The following is a 20305-nucleotide window of genomic DNA, read 5'->3' on the forward strand; positions in this document are numbered from 1 at the left end:
AGAGAAATATGAAGAGACAAAGCAGTACAGCCAAGGCAGATTTTCAGGACTGGATAAAAAAGTAGTTTTTAAGGTATTGGAACTTGAAAAAAAATGTGATGACTGAATATCAGATCAAGAAAACATGGAAACTGAGAGGAGCCTGCCTGTTAGAAAGGTTAATACTCCCCAAAGCCGAAGAAAGCGTATTCTCAGCTTGTCAGCACAGCCTTTAGAGTCCGGAAGTGATTGCTTCCTGTTTAGCGCTGGTGGATCCAGAGGGAGATTCCAGTTCTAGTGTAGCTTGGCATGTCATCAGATAGTTGATAAAGTATGCCTGAAGTTTTAATATCCAGGTTAGAGAAATATGTGTGGTATGAAATTGCAGTTAGTTGGATCCTTGCCTCACAGAATAGTCATCCCTTAAGAATGTCAACTGATAGATTATCATCAGTCTGAAGGTATTAGTCTGGTAGAAAGCAACCGTGAAAGAATGTTAATTTGTCTCCTGCTGTCTAAGGAAACAGCCGTAGAAGTATGGAATGGGTGAAACGTAGTTTTGACCATGTCAGCAGTGCACTGTGCTTGCCAAAGCAGTTAAGGTATTCTTGAAGGTGCAAAGGGAGCGGAGTGTTGGGGACTGGAGGTAGGCAGCAGCCTCAGGCTGCGTACTTATTGGTGGTCAGGGAAGGATGTGTGTGGTACAGGGTTTTCCATTTTAAAAGAGAAGACAAATGAATTACACCTAAATGAGTAAGAGAGTATGAAACTATGTCATATAGCTTAGAGAAGAGGACACTTAGATTTCAGAACTTTTTTTTATGAGCTTTGGCGTGTTGAGTGGGGGTGAGTGGGAGAGATTTCAGGAAAGAGAAAATTCAGTAAATTTATAACATTTGAGAATTTAATTTAGAGATGTCTAAAACAAATTGTTTTGATATTGGGGTTATTTTGGGGTAATTATAAGTAGTAGGAATTTGTATACTCGGTGAGTAAGCAAATGGCTCTGAACTTTTACTTTTCTAAACCACTGCAAGTTTGATGAAGGTAGTGTGGAGATGGGGACATTAAAATCATTATATCTTGTAATGTTTGATGCAACAAAAGAATGTATAAAGCATACTAATCATGAGGTGTTTGTATGTTTCATAAATGAACACCTGTGAGCCCACCACTCACGAAGGAATCAGAGCATTACCCATGCCCATACCTATGACAAGTTTCTGTAATACTTTGCCTTTGATCATACCAGCTTGATAGGATAGCATTAACAAAAGCTCTTCTTGCTAGCCTTAAAGAATGAAATGCTTTGGAGGCAGCTTTTAAAACCATTGGAGTTGTGGGGAAAATAATAAATGAATTTTTGCCTAGTGAGGTTGGAAACCAGTGGATTCAGTCACCATCATTCGATAAGCACCTTTAATTATATGAAGTACAGGGTACCGACTCCAGTATTCTTGGACGTCCCTGATAAACTTTTGGTAAAGAATTCACGTGCAATGCAGAAGACCCCGGTTTGATTCCTGGGTTGGGAAGGTCCCCTGGAGAAGGGATAGGCTACCCAGTCCAGTGTTCTTGGGCTTCCCTTGTGGCTCAGTTGGTAGAGAATCCACCTGCAATGTGGGAGACCTGGATTTGATCCCTGTGTTGGGAAGAACCCCTGGAGAAGGGAAAGGCTACCCACTCCAGTATTGTGGCCTGGAGACTTCCATGGAATGAATAGTCCGTGGGGTCACAGAGTCAGACACGACTGAGTGACTTTGACTTCACTTTTCACAGGAGCCGAGAGGTTAGGCCAGAGACACCTAGAATGACACAGTTGCTGTTAGAACTGGCATCAGAGCTTGTTCTGACTTGAGTGTCAGCAGTAATGTGTGGAGAAGCACTAATGACTTTCTGCCTAGAAAGGTGCTGTTGATAAAGGTGTAGTACTCAGCTGGTTGGACTCCACAGTGAAAATTGTAAATACCTGTGAGCTCAAACTGTCTTAGTGATCATTTCATTTCCATTAGTGCTGTCTTGTATGTAATTTCTTTTCTATTATTAAATTGAAGTATTTCAGAGACTGAAATAAACACGGTAGAAATATTTTTTAATTTTAAGAAAAGTAGAATATATAATTTCGCTTCACATACTCCTGTCATTAGAAAACAAAGTCAGAGTTCTGTCCTGTTGACTTCTTTCTTGATCCTAATACCCTGTCTAGCAGAGTTGATGATGCCTGTTTTTGTGTCTAATCCGTATCTTTTACTTACTGTTGTTCTACCTTAGAGTACCTCTGTATTTATATACTTCCCATATTAGACTAAGTATTTTGAGAGCTGGGACCATGACTTAACTTCAGTGCCCTAGAACCTGGCTCATTCCTCCCTCCATTCAGCCATCCATCAATCACATTTACTGAATGTTAATTGAGGACCCAGTGTATTCCCAGCCACTGTTGTAAGAAGCAAGAATATAATAGGTAATAAAATTTCATGAAACTTTTAAGGTATTAAATAGTCTCAAAAATGTTTCTAGAAATACAGCTGAAGTGGTAGATGTATATTTTCTCTCATTATATCCTCTGGTCAGATAGATATACGTTACTGGGTTTTTTGTATATTGTTTTTAAATCTAGTCATCTGAATTTTTTATTTATAATTATTTTAACTTAGATATATGTTACTGGGTTTTTTGTATATTGTTTTTAAATCTAGTCATCTGAATTTTTTATTTATAATTGATTATTTCAACTTTTCTAAGTTATATAAATTTGTTTACCTGAAAATCACTTTCCTCTTCAGCCAACTGTATTACTATGTTAATAGATTAAAAAAAATATCGAATTACTCTCGCATTCGTGGTGTGAATTCCACCTTGCCCTAGTGCACTATGCCAGTGGTGTCTGTGCATTTAGGACATTTGCATCTCCATCTGTGAGCACATTTTGTCTATGGTTTCCTTTTATGCTCTTGTCAGGTTTTTATTTGAGTGTTATTAGCTTCATAATAAGAATTGGGCAGCTTTTGAAGAGGAAATTTAATGAAATAAACTAATGTTGGAAGTGCTTCTGCATAGAGACCTGGACTGAAGGATAGATGTGAGTTTTAATTAGATTAAAATTTTCTCATGCCCTCCATTTAATTATGTGCTATAATTACAAATTATGTAAACAACCATTTATATTTAAATTGTTGGTCACTAGAAATTTGATTTGAGAATTGCTGTCATATGCTAATTTAAGATAAACACTGATTTGATACTTGACATCTTTGGGGAAGATTTCATTATGAAAGCAAAAGTATAAAAAAGAACTTAAAGAATCAAGTCTTGCCCTTATAATGTAGTTAAATACAAGGTACCTTCTTTTGATACTCTTACAAAAGTTCACTTGCTGTAAGAGATAAACATTTGGTAAACTTTGACAAGCAAATTGTTAAGAGATAAGATTTGTCGTAAAATGAACATTGCCATCACTGAAGCAGAAAATGTACTATAGTGCAAAATTTTCATCAGTTGAACTAATATAGCTGGGTAAAAACATCTTTGATCATGCCTTTTTACTGTAGTGGATTTTATTTAACTGAAAGCAATTAACTAGTTAAGAAAATTAAAGTGTGCATTGCTTTTGATAGTTCCTTAATAGCAATAAATTGAAATCCAGTGTTTGGAAGGCATACAAATACAACAGGAGTGGTAAATGTATCTTTCTTTCCAGATGAAGTTGTTTTTTTGTATGTTTATGTATCCTTTAACCTAGTCATCTTATCTAAATTTTTTTATTAATAAGTAGTTCTTTTGGAATCTTATTTTTAAATATCAATACTAATGGACCCAAGTCTCCCAAAGGAGGACATAGTCTGTATCATTGACAGCTGGTTACAGAAACATTCAGCTAAATTAATAATGACAACTGTTATTAGTGTATTGCAGTAGGTAGGGGCCTGTCCTTTAGCACATTGTAAAAGCTACATAAAGAACTCTTAAAAGAATTGATTTCTTTGTACAGGACTTGATCTGTTAAAATAGATTTCTCATTTTTTTTAAGAAGTCATATTTATACCTGAGAACTGTCATGATAATTGTTTTAAAAAATCATTGACTTCAAGTATCTCTGATTTCTTATATTTCATTCATTAACTCAGTGTAGTCTGATCTCCACACCGTCTTTTCCTCTCAACTTCTGGATCAACATTGACTTAGTGGTCAAATCCAAGGTACCCTCTTTTTGCTCTTTACCTTACCACGCTTTTGCGGTATTTGATACTGTTGATTACCCTGTCCTTGAATCTGTCATTTCTTAGCTTCTTTGATGCCTCTCTTCCCTTGTTCTCCTATCTACCTCCATTCTTGGTTTGGAGCCTCTTTTCCTACTCCTTAAAAGTTGCTTTTCCTAGGGTCTTCTCCCAATCGCCCCTTAAGACATCTTTTTTGTTCCTGTAGCCTTTAACCAATACGTTTCTGTATCACACTCAGACTTCTGAATCTCTGTATCTATTGGACATCTCTGTTTGGGTATTCCAGAGATAGTTAAATATCTAAGGAAGTGGTCCAGTTTGAATTTCATTGAGATAGATTAGTTCTGAAGTATAAAGGAGCCTTTGGCATTAGTGTTGTCTGATAGGCATTCTTGGGGAGGTATTTGGCTGAAGCTATCATTTGTTTAGGCATGGAGAAATTAGGTAAAATAACTGGCTTGTCTTACAGTGAATAAGAGCTTGGGCTCTGAATTTATTTTTAATAAAGTATATTATTTGGTGTAAATTTGGTTTCTGGTAGAATTTACTTAACACTGTAGTTTGGTTATACACAGACTTAATCCAGATAATGACAGTGAAGTGAAGTGAAGTTGCTCAGTCGTGTCCGACTCTTTGCGACCCCATGGACTGTAGCCTACTGGGCTCTTCTGTCCATGGGATTTTCCAGGCAAGAATACTGGAGTGGGTTGCCAACAACTCTTGACTTCTTTAAGTTTTAACACTTAATCAATGAAATCCTCCCTTACCCTCTTATTTATTTTTTTCCTGGACTAGTAAGAATATTTTTTTGTCTAACACATTTAAAATTTTTACTTTTAACAGAAATTAGCAGAGTACGGAAAGACATGTACAATGACACATTAAATGGCAGTACAGAGAAAAGGAGTGCAGAATTGCCTGATGCTGTGGGACCTATTGTTCAGTTACAAGAGAAACTTTATGTGCCTGTAAAAGAATACCCAGATGTAAGTATATTTTGTTTATATTCAATGTTTTGTTTTGCTTTTTTCCTGCTTCACATTCTTTGGAAAGAGATATATCTGGTGGTAAGCATTGGCAGCTGCTTTCAAAAAATTTCACATGAGGGACTAGATGTGTGAATAATTTAAAATTATTTAAAAATATAAATTTTCGTTTGGATGTTGCTGTGTCACTTTGGAAATGCACATAGTAAAGACTTAGTTCTAGATTTCAAATTGAGGCAAGAATGATGGAAAGAGCTTTGGCTTGAATATCAGAAAGCACCAAGTACAGCTTAGTGCTTGTCTTTGACCTGACCTCCGAAGAAGCTGCATCATCCTCTCAGTAAAGTGAGGGGCTCGACTGTGAGAGCTAAGGTTCCTTGCAGTGCTAAAATTTTTATCATAACTACTATTTATAATTTTTTCCATCTTAGTTCCTTGCTCAGCTATTCTCTGAGTATCCTGTCCTGGATACCCTCCTTATGCTATACAGTTAATTTATAAAAGGCTCAACAGTCTTTGCCTTTTATTACAAAGCCCTACGTGATACGGTACTTTCTAACTCTGGCCTCATCTTAAATGATTTTCCTTCTTCCTCAACACCCTGTAGTCACATTGGCTGTTAAGAATAAGTCTGTTCCCAGCACAAGTACCTTTATGTTTTCTCTGCATTGGTCTTAACTGGCTGGCTTCTTCTTGTCATTAAGATTTTAGCTGAAATGTCACTTTAGAGTGACCTCCTCTGACCATTTAATATAAAATCAATCTGGTTACTGATTATTTCACATAAGTCTCTCTTTTTCTGCAATAGCATTTATTATCTAGGTTTTTTTTTTTTAATTGTCTCACCCCAGCAGAATATAAGGTACTTAAGAACCTGTTTTTGTTATTTACTTCTATATTCCCAGTGCATGTAATATTGGCACATAATAGGCATCCAGTAGCTACTGAATATATCGAGGCAAATGGATGTTTTTTCGCTGAGCTTCAGAGGACTTTTCTGAAAGGCAGTACAAGAAGGAGTTGATATTGTAAAGTCAAAAATATGATGTGCAGTTTAAGATGCATTGATTATATGGATACTATCATAGTTTGGAAATAAATGTTGAGTTGATAGGGGAAAAATGTTGATATTACATAAGGTGCATTTCTGTTAATAATACAGTTTTCTTACAAGTTATTAACATTTACTCTTTTTTTAATAAATATTTTTGTTGCAAATATATAAACAATTCTGGATGATGTAGGCAAAAAGGAGTTTGTTGGAAGATAATTGGGTGTCGTACTAAGGATTAAAGGAATAGTTGGAGAAAAAAGCTATATAAAAGACAGGAACCAGGGCAGGTTTGAGAACCTCACTAGTGGAAGTTTAGAACTTCCCTGTTGAGAGCCTTGCTGTTTTTCTATTTTTAACTTCCATTTAATAATATTATGGTAGTTCATACATATCCATGTGTAAATTCTTCAAACTCTACTTCCATCCAGGCTGCCGGGTAACATTGAGCCACATTTCATGTGCTACATAATTTGGCATCACTCCTCTCAGATTTTATTTTCAAACTTCATATTCTTAGGAGAGAGAATGTATTTTGGGCCAGTTTGCCGTGAGTAAGGTCTGGGATTAACAGACATAATCTAGACCACCCTGGGTATTGGATTATTTTTAGGGATGGTAAATTGTGGTTTGGGCAGCTGTCCGTCCCAGTTGCCGTCTACTACTTTTGTGTTTCATGATCTCTTTAAAAGATAGTGATCTTCTCATGTACTTGTTTAAAGAATAAAGATCCAGCACTAGTATTTAATGTGGACCATGTAAAAACATGAGATTGTGTTAGAGAATATAACCTTAACTTGCCTGATCCCCATTCTTAAAAAAAAAATGCCATGTACGGAGTGATGTTTATATTGCATTACTTAAAAGACACAAGTCCTGTATAATCCTCTGAGTCAGAAGAGATGTGTTCTGTGTTGTGGATCCAGAGTGAGGCACTTTTTTTTTTTTACTATATTCCTGTCCTTTTCCACCAGTTGAGATTCATTGTCATGGTCAACTTCAGTTGCTGACAGGTGTGTTGGAGTGAAACGTCTGGTTCACTGATTCTCAAAATGTGGTCCTGGGACTATAGTATCCACACCTCCTGGGAACTTGTAAATGTTCACATCTCAGCCCAGACTAGTTGAATCAGCACCTCTGGGCCAAAGCTCGGCAGTCTGCCTTCCACGCCACGTGGACGATACCGTGTCGCTGAAGCTTGAGAAGCACCGCTCTCCTTTGTGTGGGTTGTCACCCTAAGCCAGGCTCACAGGCTGTCACGTAGGGTCCTCTGCCTGGCGTTGTTTCGGGAGGCAGACGGGGGCAGTGAACTCTTGGGGAGCAGGCATTGCAGTAGTAGAGACAGACAAGAAACAAGTGGATGTTTTCTCTAGGTCCTGTCAGTGCTGTGGGGAAAGGAGATGCACAGGAACTATGTGTTTACAGTCAAGGAATCTCTCATAAGATGAAGGGAGTGCAGAGACGTGAGTAGAGTGATGGGGGAGGGCATTCGAATCGTCTGGGGAAAGAGCGTTTCAGGCAGAGAGATCAGCAGGTCAGTGAGCATGCTTGGGAAGTGTGGTGAGATTCGAAGTTAGAAAGAGAGCAGAGTGCCTGTCCTGTAGAGATTCTGGATACTCCTGAATGGGAAATGGAAAGCTGGGGAGCGCTATGGGGGCAGTTAGGTTTTAATAGCTTACTTCTATGGGTGATACTGCCAGCAGGGAGACCAGCTGGGGGCAGAGGAGGAACTTGAACAAGAGGACTTTGAAATACTCAGATCCTACATAATTGATAACTTAAGAGCCAGTAGGATTTGCTGCAGATTGGATATGGGGGGTGAGGGAAAACTCAGAGGAATAGCTCGGAGGTTTTGATTGGTTGAAGTAACATACACCAATTCCTGAGCTGTGAAAGACTGAGGGAAGAGCAGGTTGGGGGTGGGGCTTCACATTTCTGACTTAGAGCTGAGTTTGAAGTCAGACATCCATATGTAGGCATGTCAGTGAGGCAGGTGGTGTATGAGTTGTGGGTAATTACTGGCACCCAAAAATATCTATTTTATCAAAGCTTTTTAAATCAGAAATTCAGTGGTTTATAGGGAAGAAATAGATACAAGCCATTTTGGTCCTTCAGACCAGTTTTAATACATTGGTTTTAAATTTTCTTTAAAAGAATTTAGCAGAGTTGGAGTCTGCATGTAGTTTCTCTTTGAGGTTATCGATACATACCAAATGAATAGTAACTATCAATGCTGTAGTCTGTACTAGGAACTGTATCTCATCATTAAAAAAAAATGAAACGAGTGTCAAATTTTGGCAGCAGAGAAAATATTTTTATTTCAGAATTACGAATTAGGTATTGGTCACAGTGAAACAAGTATGTGTATTTCTTGTTCCTTATATTTTTCTTAATATATCTTAGGGATCATTACATATGCATTTCTCTTACCTCCTCCTTTTCTATGAGGAATTGATTTTGTGAGTGAACTCATGCTCTTTGACTCGAAAATGCTTTTATTAAAGCTTCAAAAGGGCAATGTAGTATAGTGGTCCAAATGTGTGAACTCAGACTCCTGGCTGGCCCTAATGCTTGTACTGTGACTTTGGGCAAATCCAGTCATTATTTTCTTTGTCTCTGTATAGAAGTAGTGTCTCACAGGCTTGTGAGGACTGATAAGTGAATTAGTACATGGAAGACGTTTGGAAAATGCCACAATGCTATGTAGGTGCTGCCAGAATGTAAGCTCCAGGAGGGTGGGGATGTTGTCCTTTTCTATAGTCTCACTGCCTGGGATAATGTCCGCTAAACGGTAGCTGTACGCTAAGTATTTGTTGTGTGTATTTGTATGAAAACTTCAGTCTTTCAAATATTGCTGAACTTTAAAAAAAGTAGTCTTTTAAGTTTACATATAACAACTTATTTATAAAAGTAAGTGTAATCTTGGAGATATTGTTTTGGATTTGACTGTGTATAACTCTGGGACCAACAAGAGAAGGAAGCCTTAGATTCAGTGTTTGAGAAATGAGATTGTGCTATATTGTGTCCGCAGTGTTTTTTGAATCAGTGGCTTAATGGTGTGGGAATGAGAAGGTCATATGAGTAGCTTGTTGAAAATGTATTGAAAATTTTTTACAAATTTAACTATTAGTGTTTATACTTATTAATAAAGTGGATTGTATTGCATCTCTGCTAGTATTAAGCACATCCTGGAGGTGGGGATATTAATTCAGTAAAGAAAACTGCTTGATCCAGTTGAGGTAATAGTGGGTTTTTGAGTCAGGGTTTGAATCCTGGCTTACTCCTTTAGTGGCTGCATTTGTCAACAATTGCCACAACAGTGCTCTGTATAAGCTGTCCTAAAACTCAGTGGCTTAAAATAACAAGTATTGATTTCTGTACTCTTTATTTAGTCTACACTGTTTGGGCTGGAGTTGTGCTGATTGGGTTTAGCTAGCTTGGCCTGGGCCAGCTGTGGGTGTTTCAGTTACCTTTATGTTACCTTTATGTTCCTGCTAGGCTCCGCCCAAAGGGGCAGCAGCTGCTTGGAGCAAGCTCTTCTCCTGGCAGGTCACTGGAGCTTCAGAGCCGAGCCAAATTGCTTAAGCACATGAAAGACCTCTGCTCTTTCTCCCTCAGCCAACATTCCCTTAGCTTGATGGTTGTCAGCTGTGGATTGATCTTGCCCTTCGGGGGCATTTGGCAATTTCTGGAGCCATTTCTGGTTGTCACAGCTTGAAAGGCAGACTAATGGCATCTAGTAGGTGGGTGCCATGGATGCTCTTAGACATACGACAATGCACAAGACAGCCCCAACAACAAAGAATTCTCCTGCCCCAGATGTCAACAGAGCTGAGGTTGATAAACTGCTATCAAGTCACTCTGTCTACATGAGAAGGGACTGGAAAAATAATTGAGACTATCACACTGACTTTGAGCCCATGTTAACTTTAGATGTTTCCTTGTCTATAAGATCATCAAGTTTCCTTCATAGAATTATTTAAGAGTAATGAAGATGACAAATACATGGTATCTGATAGAGCACTCAGGAAGGTTCTTGTGATCATGAGTGAGGGAAAAATCCCCATCCTTGAAGGAGCCCAGTGTTGTATGAAAGAGAAAAGCTGTTGTGTTAAATCCTTTAAGACTATTTATCATACTTTCATAAAAGGACAAACAGGAATGAAGATTAAAGTTATACATAGGCCATCGTAGTGTTGGTTTGGCCAGTTTTTAAGGAAGGACTTCTTTGAATCCATGACGATCTTATAAATAGTACATGAATGGAGTTAACTCTGATTGATAAAAGATGTTGTGTTTCAGTGAATCAGTGATAATTGTGTCATTAAAGTTGCCTGGTTATCGTTTCTGTGCTCTGAGAAAATGGTTTTATAGGATGTGCCAGAGTGGTAGAGTAAGTTCCAAACATTGGCGAGGTCTAGCTGCAGGAGAAGGCAATGGCAAGCCACTCCAGTACTCTTGCCTAGAAAATCCCATGGATGGAGGAGCCTGGTAGGCTGCAGTCCATGGGGTCGCTAAGGGTCGGACACGACTGAGCGACTTCACTTTCACTTTGACACATTGGAGAAGGAAATGGCAACCATTCCAGTGTTCTTGCCTGGAGAATCCCAGGGAAGGGGGAGCACGGTGGGCTTCCGTCTATGGGGTCACACAGAGTCGGACACGACTGAAGTGACTTAGCAGCAGCAGCAGCAGCTGTCAGGTGCCTTAGTTAGCCTAGTGTATATGTGAACAGATAGATTGCAAAACTGTTTTAGCTTCAGGCATGTTATGATTAAATTGTAGTGAGACTTTTCCCAGAAATTTTTTATGAAGATAATTTGACTTTCTGATGTTTTAAAAATGGGTCTTAATTTTGAATAGTTATAGCCTTGAAAGGTTTGTCTTGGATCTAAGCTGTCATGAGGACATATATTGTCAGTGTGTTTACACAGATTGTAAGATGGATAAATGCCCTTTCAAATATTTTTTCCAGCTTGTAGGACTTCAATATGGCAATGCTAATTAATAATGTGGGTTTATAATGTTTTCCAAGGTACTCTCTATGGAAAGTGAAAGTGGCTCAGTTGTGTCCAACTCTTTGCGACCTCATGAACTATAGAGTCCGTGGAATTCTCCAGGCCAGAATACTGGAGTGGGTAGCCTTTCCCTTCTCCAGGGGATCTTCCCAATTCAGAGATAGAACCCAGGTCTCCCACATTGCAGGTGGATTCTTTACCAGCTGAGCCACAAGGGAAGCCCAAGAATACTGGATTGGGTAGCCTATCCCTTCTCCAGTGGATTTTCCTGACCCAGGAATCTACCCAGGGTCTAGCTCCTAATAATAAAATATGTTAATGGCAGAACATAATTTTTTAAAATTCCTTTTCAGTTTATTTCTCCTGGGCTTGCAGATAAAATTTGGCTAGTCATAGCTTCTGAGTTATTGGTCAGATTCAGTTTCTTAAGATTGTCACCTGCAGAATGGCTGTTGAACTGACTTTTGTTTTGGAGGAATTATGAGAGGAGAAAAGAGATCAATGCAGTTGGTTATCTTTACTTAAGCCTTTGTTCTTTGACTCTTGTGGCTTTCTTGTTGTATTGAAAGACTCAATATAAACTACTTTGGTCTTTCGTTGTTCTGAGAAACTAATGGACAGTAAGTAAAAATTTAACCATTGGCCAAGTCTCTCTTTTCAATGCCTAGGTTAAACCTTGATATTTGGCAGGATATGATTTTAATTACAAGTGAAAATAAAAACATCTGCACATCTCTCTTTGATATTTTATACAGGAACCTCTTTAAGGATAGTGTGTTGATTTGAAGAAGGTGAGAGATGATATATTTTTACTGAATGGTGTGAAATGTTTCAGATTACATATTAACCTATTGGAGTTTGTAATTTAGCAGTACAATTTGATAACATAGAGCATGTCTTTAAGTTTTAGGAAGGGAGACTATTATTGTTGATTTAGAACTTTAAACAGATCAATCCAGTGAAGGTCAGTTTCATGACATTTCGTTTTTAAGTTTCATTTTTATTTCACTCTGCAAAGATATTTCAAAGGCCTGCTGTGTACCAGATATTTAATAGGCTCTTTGTGGTCTGAGATATACTAAATTTCTTAGGATATTAATAGAAATTATTCCAAAAAGGATTTCAAGACAGTCTGAAAACTAGTTTTGTTTGGTTTAAATTTTTTCAAAGTTTAACGATTTTTAAAATAATCTCATCTTAAAATAGGAGTGCTTTCTTTTGTAAGTAACATTTTGATATTAAAAAGGACTAGTGTGTAGAAGAACAAGCTAAAAGATGAGTTAGTTTTTAGGGAAGAATAGTTACTTGTAAGCAGATGTTTTCCAAACTCAGTTGAGATAGAAAATTTTGCCTGTGATTTATCTTACCCTGAAAGAGATTGTTAGGATCTACTTGGTTAAAATTACTGTGACAGAGGTCTTAAGGAATTAGATGGTAACCTCATCACAGGCGTTAACCTCCATATCTCTAAGATTCTCACTGAAGTAATCAAAGGAATAGAAAAATTAGAAACCTGCTCCTCAGGGCTGTTGGGTGTTAGATGTTAAAGGACAGGTCAAGGTGCTGATCTTTTTTGGCCCATTTTGGGAGAACAGTGTCTCCTGGGAGTGAGTGAAACAGTCAGGAACAGAATCTTCTTAATTTTTACCCTGTCCCCTCCAAAGTTGGTAAAAATGAAATGGGATGTGGAGTAGTCCACAGAACTCTTGAGCTTGGCAATCCGTTTTTGTGCCTGCTTAACATAGGTGATCTAAGTTTATTTTGTGAGTGAATGAACTCATTATTTATACCTTCTTTTGGTTTGAGTTTGAGCAGAAAACTACTGTAGCTTTTGATAGAATTTGTCTTAACTTTTGGGCTTCCCAGGTGGCGCTGGTGATAAAGAACCCGCCTGCCAATGGCAGGAGACGAGTAAGTGACGCGGTTTTTACCCTGCGGACCTTGAAATATAACTTTTTAATGATGAGCCATAGAACTAAATTTAGTTATTTCTTTGGTAAAGTTTATGTCTTAGTAAACCCATCCCTTTAGAACAAAATAGTTTATAATAAATTAGGAAATTCCTGAAGTCTAGGTTTTGATTACAATGCCTGTGTTGCTCAGTCACTTCAGTTGTGTGTGACTCTCTGTGATCCTATGGACCGTAGCCCACAGGCTCCTCAGTCCATGGGATTCTCCGGACAAGAGTACTGGTATCGGTTGCCCATGCCTTCCTCCAGGGGATCTTCCTGATCCAAGTATGGAACCCCAGATCTCCTGCATTACAGGTGGATTCTTTACTACTGAGCCACTGGGGAGACCCTACCAGGCTGCTCTGTCCATGGGTTTTCCCAGGCAAGAATACTAGAGTGGGTAGCCATTCCCTTCTCCAGGGGATCTTCCTGACTCAGGGATCGAACCCTGGTTTGCTGCATTGCAGGCAGATTCTTTACTGTCTGAGCCACCAGGAAGCTTTTCCTAAATTCAAAAACAATATCAGTAAGTAATCTGCTTACCATGAGATTGGCCATCTCCATGTTTTGTATTGGTATGATAATTTTTTCTTCATTACTTGGTAAGGAATTGATTGAGCTTAAAAAATTTATCACTGTTGTATTGCTTGGGGTTATAGTACAGTGATTGATTACTTTTTTGCCTTTTTATTTGTAAAATTATATAAAGCAATACAAATTTGCAGTTTTAAGAACAGATTAAACAAAAGAAAAAAGCAAAATTTGAGAAATGAGTAGAACATGAAGGCTACAGAAGAAATATGAGTATAAAACTGTAAAATTTTGATATTATTCAGTAGCAAGGGCCTGAAGAATGGCAGTGACAGTTGGAACAAAGACAAGGGAACAGATTAAAATTAAAATCTTAAGCTTTCATAGTCTGTTACATGTGGGGGATAATATTGTAGAGGAACCAAGAGTAAGAGATGGTAAATGTACTGTATTAATAGAATTTAATAATTTAAAATCACTTAGAATAATTGAAAATCACTGTGAATTGAGTTTATTCTTAACAATTTAGCAACATTGAAGCAAGGATAGTGTAAGTTACCAGTAAGTCAAATGTAACTAAAATTTATGCCCCAGAAGAGCAGGTTTTTTTAAGAGCTGAATTAGTACTTTTGGAGCAGTTATGAGTGATATTTATGCAGCAAAATTTAAGAAACCAGTTTCAAAGAGCCTTAGGCTGTATTCATAATCAGTACATGGTCAGGATTACTAAATATTTGATCTCCCAGACTTATCTGCAGGGTCTGAGGTAACACTTGTAAGCTCAGTCTTGACTCAAATAATCATACTGTTCTTTCTGTGTGTGTCTTGTGCTGAAGTTTATGCATATTTGCCACTGAATCATGTGGATGAAGTAATGATCACGTACAAGTTTTCATTCATGTGAAAGGTTTGGTTAAGGTACAAAGGATGTGGATGTTGATCCTAGTCAGTAACAGACAGATGAGGATATTGAAAAGGGGTGGTCATGTGAAAGGAGTATGGTAATGGTATGTTCTATGATGTATGTGGAAAATAAATTACATTTGGGCTGATCGTGAAAGTAAACTTAAATCTGAAGAGGGTTTTTATAGACTTTGTTTTATAAATGTTTTATAGCTAAACATTTTGAGCTACCCATGAGCGCCTGGTAGAAATCAGGGTCTTTAGAAGAGAGGTTTTATGCTATACTGATGAAATGTCCGCACTCTAGGTGTTCTAGGATTGGGACTACTTTTGTAACCTCTAATGTACTAAATGGAGATGATACTTTCTAGTGTTGTTGTGAAGATTAAGTGACTTAATGCAGGTAAGTCTTCCCTGATTGCTCAGTTGGTAAAGAATCTACCTGTAATGCAGGAGACCCCAGTTCGATTCCTGGGTTGGGAAGATTCACTGGAGAAGAGATAAGCTTCCCACTCCAGTATTCTTGGGCTTCCTTTGTGGCTCAGCTGGTAAAGAATCTGCCTACAATGTGGAAGACCTGGGTTTCATCCCAGGGTGGGAAGATCCCCAGTGGCTACCCATTCCAGTGTTCTGGCCTGGAGAATCCCATACAGTCCATGGGATCGCAAAGAGTCGGACACGACTGAGCCACTTTCATTTCGATGTGGCTAAAGTGCCAAGCATTGAAGTTCACTGTTATGGAACACTCATAGTAGAACTTACTTCATAGTACTCAGCATCTAAGAAATGTTGAATAACATGGTCCTTGCACTCATGATGCTTCCATATTGAAGCATCATTAGAGAGAGACCTGCTTCTCAGAGCTATTGAGTGTTAGATGTTACAGGAAAGGTCAAGGTGCTGATCTCTTTTTGCCCCGTTTTGGGAGAGCAGTGTCTCCTGGGAGTGAGTGAAGCAGTTAGTAACAGAGTCTTCTTAATCCTAACCCTCTCCCCTCCAAAGCTGGTGAATGAAATGGGGTCTGGAGTAGTCCACGGTTATACCACTTGAGCCTGGCCACCCATTTTTGTGGGTGGGAAATAATAGTTGTTTCTGTGACGTCATTAACTCTCATTTGACTTTTATTCTGAAAACTGTCAGGCTTTGATAAGTGTTTGGGATGTGTGAGCGCTCCTGTGCTGCCTGTGTTTGTTTCTTCTCTGCGGTATGTCGTGTGAGGCACTGTGGGTGCACATACACGCACACGCGGCGCTCGTTTCCGATTTCAAAGAATGCCCTGTGAAAGACACGCAGGTTACTGCAGACGGTGAGACAGGAGGGCTTTAAGAGGTGGGGCCTCACTTAGGGGAAAACAGCTGTCGCTAGGAGTCAACAACCAGGGAGGTCACTGAAGGACCACTTGAGCTTAATACTATGAGATGAGAAGTTGACATGTTTGGTGAGAACAAAAGAGAAAGAAAGGTATTACAGGGAACAAAAATTCAGAGTCCCCGCTGTTTTAGAGCACCGTGTTTCTGAACAGAAGTCTAAAAGCAAAGATAAAGGTTTGAAAAGTAGCTAGGGGGACTTTTAAAAGGCCTCATGTGTAAGTGTTTGGACCCTACACTTTCAAAGATACTGTCTTCTTCATGGCCTTCATATCTTTTTATTTTAATTGATAATTTCTTGTTTTTCTAAGTACGTGTTATTTAGCTTCCTAAAGAATAATCATCTTATTAACCTGAGTTTGTTTTGAATGGTTTCCTCCTTTTTGCAAATTATATTTATACTCAAAAGAGAAAGACTTGACGTGATTTAGGTTATCCAGATTCATATGCTATAAATTTAATATTTTGATTGTTATTGGTTACTTTTCTTCACTTTTACATCTGTTGGTGTAAATGCTTCTTCTTATATGTCCTGTGCCACCAACAGAAGATGTGTATGAAGGCCTAATATATGAATGGTTTGCAGAATGGTTCCTGTAGTAGTTATGTACCTTAAGAAAACCTATTTGGCTGCTTATCTAGAATTAACATGAAGATAGAGAAGGGATAAGACATCTGTCTCCAAAAGTACATGACATTTTGATATATTCATTTTTTTTTTTAAACAGAAGACATGACATGAATATTGATTGGTATTTTCATTTACGTTAGTGAGTAGATGAAAGTGAAAATCACGAGACATATGTTGGAACTTTATTGTTCATAAATGTCCAGGCAATTTATTTGCTAAATTGGATAATGACTTCAAATATTGGAGAAGGCTATGCTATTCACAGTGGACTTTAGATGCAGCAAACTTCAAATTTAACCTACATTGTTAACCTTTTCTCCTTTACTGTCATCAGTCGAGTCAGTGAAACTATAAATCAAAGATATTCTGGTATTTTTAATTAAAAACAGTTGTACTGCTAAGTAGTCATAACTCTTTTCTCATCTTACATACTTGAATAAGATGGCTTACTAGTGTTGACTACATTAGAAGTGGTCCATTTTTATCTGCAGAACAGAAGACTTTATCAAGAAATAGACATTTGTGTGTATGTGTTTGATACTTACTATGTTGCTTACATGATAAGATGTAAAGTTTATAAATATCTAAATTAAAATTGGAAAAGACCTTGATGCTGGGAAAGATTGAGGGCAGGAGGAGAAGGGGACAACAGAAGATAAGGTGGTTGGATGGCATCACCAACTTGATGGACATGAGTTGGAGCAAGCTCCGGGAGTTGGTGATGGGACAGGGAGGCCTGGTGTGCTGCATTCTTTGGGTCACAAAGAGTCGGACATGACTAAGCGACTAAACTAAACTTAAAATCACCTTAGCTATACTAGACAAAATATTTAAAAACAGAGTATCAGTTTATTGTACGAAAAGCAATCCAAAGAAGTGCATCTTCTTTTTAAAATTGTTTTTCCAAAATTTTAAGCAGAAATTACATATGTCTTAGAAGCGTTTCACTGAAATGAATGCTTTTGGAAATCATTTTTTAATACGCTTTGATAGTGTGCCACAAAAGATTTTATCTTTGTACATTTCTTAAAAGGTTAGTGGAAAGATTTACTGTAATACTTTATGTTCTGTCATTGAGAGGACTAATTTCTACTTAAAATTAAGTCAGCAGCAACAAATAGCATTAGACATGATTGTTGTTGACCTCTTCTTCAGAAATTAACATGCCACTTGAGGGTGATAATAATTGGTAAGCCACAGAGAGGTCTGTACTTAAACAGTAGAGTTAATGAATGTCTTTTTTTTCCCTCTTTTCTTCTTTCTTTCCCTTCTTTTGGCCTTTAAATTTTGCAGTTAGCTTAGGCTGTTTGAAATGATTTTCTTTGAATGTGTTGTGACATTGTTTTAATTGAATGAAGCTGCAGAACTAGCATGATAAATCAACACAGAATGAATTTTAATGCAAGGCAAACAATATTAACTTGGAAATTGGTTGCAGTAGACAAAGCAGCTGCTGTGATTAATTTTTTTCATTCTTTCCTTACACCATTTTGAGAAGGATGACCTTGACAGTTTCGATTATATTTGAGTCCCAGTGGTGTGCACTTGAACACATTTGAGCTGTTTTTTGCTGGTTGTGGTGCAGTAGAGATTGGTTCATTTTTAAGGTTAGGATAATTTTGTTACGGATTTAATATGTTTGACTGGCTTTAAAACATTTTTTATTTAGTAAATAATAATTGGGAGTATTACTTAGCTATGGCAGAAAACCTTTTCTATGTAATGCTGTGGTTTCAGCAAAAGAGATTTAATATATGAAAAAAATAGAATGTGCCAAAAATGGCCTCTTTAGGGTTTGTGTATCAGGAGTGGAGCCAACCACTTTAACAGAGGGCACAAATTAAAAAGTTACATATTAGTTATTTGACATGCTGAAGTATCTTCATTCATGCTGCATTTTCCCACACATTCTTCGGCTTGTTTCAGATATATAAAGTCTATTTTCTATATGAATTATTTCAGAAAAAGGTGTGTGTAGAGCACAACTGTAATAGAGGAAAAGTTGGCAAAGGTGACTGATTTTAAGAAACAGTCAAGGTACCAAATAGAATAAAGTCATTGTCACAGATTTCTTGAGAGCAAGGAGAATTTCTTCTCTTTCTCCTCCTCCCCTTTCTCCTTAAAAAAAAAAAAAAAAAAAAATTCTACCATCTATTTCACTCTTTACTGAGTAGCAGACCATGGATACATATTTCATTAAGTTGAATTTGAAAATGAAAGGTTGTTTCCTATTTTACTGAAAAATGCTCAAAGTCAGTGAGGCATGGAATGTGGAAATTCTTGTCTCTGTTCAGGTTGTTTGAAGAGAGGAGAGGGAGTGAACTTTACAGAATCTGTGCCTATAAATAAAGATAGGGGTTAGCAAGGCCTGTTGATAGATTTTCTGTGGTAGGTGTCTTTTTCTCAGACCCTTATTCTAATATACTTTTACCCTGTACTGCCTGAAATTAGTCACTTCTAGATTGGCAACCCACTCCAGTGTTCTTGCCTGGAGAATCCCAGGGACAGGGGAGCCTGGTGGGCTTCCGTCTGTGGGGTCACACAGAGTCGGACACGACTGAAGTGACTTAGCAGCAGCAGCAGCAGATCTACTTAGACTTAAAGGCAGCCTCTTTAAAAATTTCATGGATTTCTCTGTTACGTACTATAAAATAGGACACAGAAGGGAAAAACAAACAAACAGAAAACAGCCATCTGCTTGAATGCTTCAGAGACCTAGCAAGATTGTGAAGAACTGCTAATTCAGGATTCTTGGGAGGATAGAGAATCAAGGTTGAATGTAAGCCTGGCTTTGTGAAACTCCTTTTCCTGTAGGTGTGTTTGCTGAATCTGGAGAGGACAGCTGAGAGGCTAAGCTTTGGGGGACATAGGTCTAACCTATGTAAGCTCCTTCCCATCTCCAGCCTGTGCTTTGGGTAGGAATCTGATGGGTATGCATTCTAGGGGTAAGAGTGAACTAATTTCCTAGGCCTTTACAGACTTTGCATGTCAGCATCAAAATTGTGTCGACCTCAATAAGTGAAATTGTATTGAGGTGATCTTAGGTTGCTAGTTAACAATAGGTGCCTGGCGGAAGTTGACATGTATTCCCTCTGGAGAAAGATAACATCACCTTAGGCCTTATATTATTTCTGTAAGCTATTTAGTTAATACATTGTCTGGCATACGCTAGAAAACAAGCAAACACAAAGAATATAGGATGATGTTAACAAAAATCTGAAGAAACAAGACAAAAGAAGCACATTCATCAAGACTCTAAATATTAGGATTATGAGACCCAGACTTTATAAAAGTTATGTTTATTGTGTGGATGGAGACAAAAGACAAGTTGGAGAAATATGGCAGAGTTATGGGAGCTATGAAAGAAGAGTCAGACTGAATATGTCAGAGAAATAGAAAGTATAAAAGAAAAACTGAAAAATTCCTTAACTGGGATTAATAGGTTTAACAGAAGACTCAAAGCGTTTGAAGAGGGAATTAATGAACTGAAAATTACCTCAGTTGAAAATTCAGTATGAAAGTTAATTTAGAAAATAAATTTAAATATCTTATAAATATCTTTATATCTTAATATATGTAGGCATAAGGGCAAAGGTACTAATGGAGAAAAAGAAGACCACTTCATAATGACAGAAGAATATAATTTTGTATATACCGACAACACAGT

General features: G+C 37.7%; 1 protein-coding gene across 7 annotated transcripts in view; it reads left to right on the forward strand.

The window, feature by feature from the left end:
• QKI (QKI, KH domain containing RNA binding) overlaps nucleotides 1-20305 on the forward strand; it is a 150599-nt gene that overhangs the window by 41248 nt on the left and 89046 nt on the right. For all 7 annotated transcript variants that reach the window (XR_008686849.2, XM_055432842.2, XM_055432843.2 and 4 more), the window contains exon 2: nucleotides 5043-5185. Coding sequence is in view for 6 of the 7 variants with exons in the window: in XM_055432842.2 (XP_055288817.1) it covers nucleotides 5043-5185 (143 nt within the window). In the remaining variant the exon portion in view is untranslated. The remainder of the gene's footprint in view (nucleotides 1-5042; nucleotides 5186-20305) is intronic.

Source organism: Moschus berezovskii, chromosome 10, assembly GCF_049115385.1.
Source record: "Moschus berezovskii isolate FMDL1 chromosome 10, NW_MosBer_1.0, whole genome shotgun sequence".
Classification (NCBI taxonomy): domain Eukaryota; kingdom Metazoa; phylum Chordata; class Mammalia; order Artiodactyla; family Moschidae; genus Moschus; species Moschus berezovskii.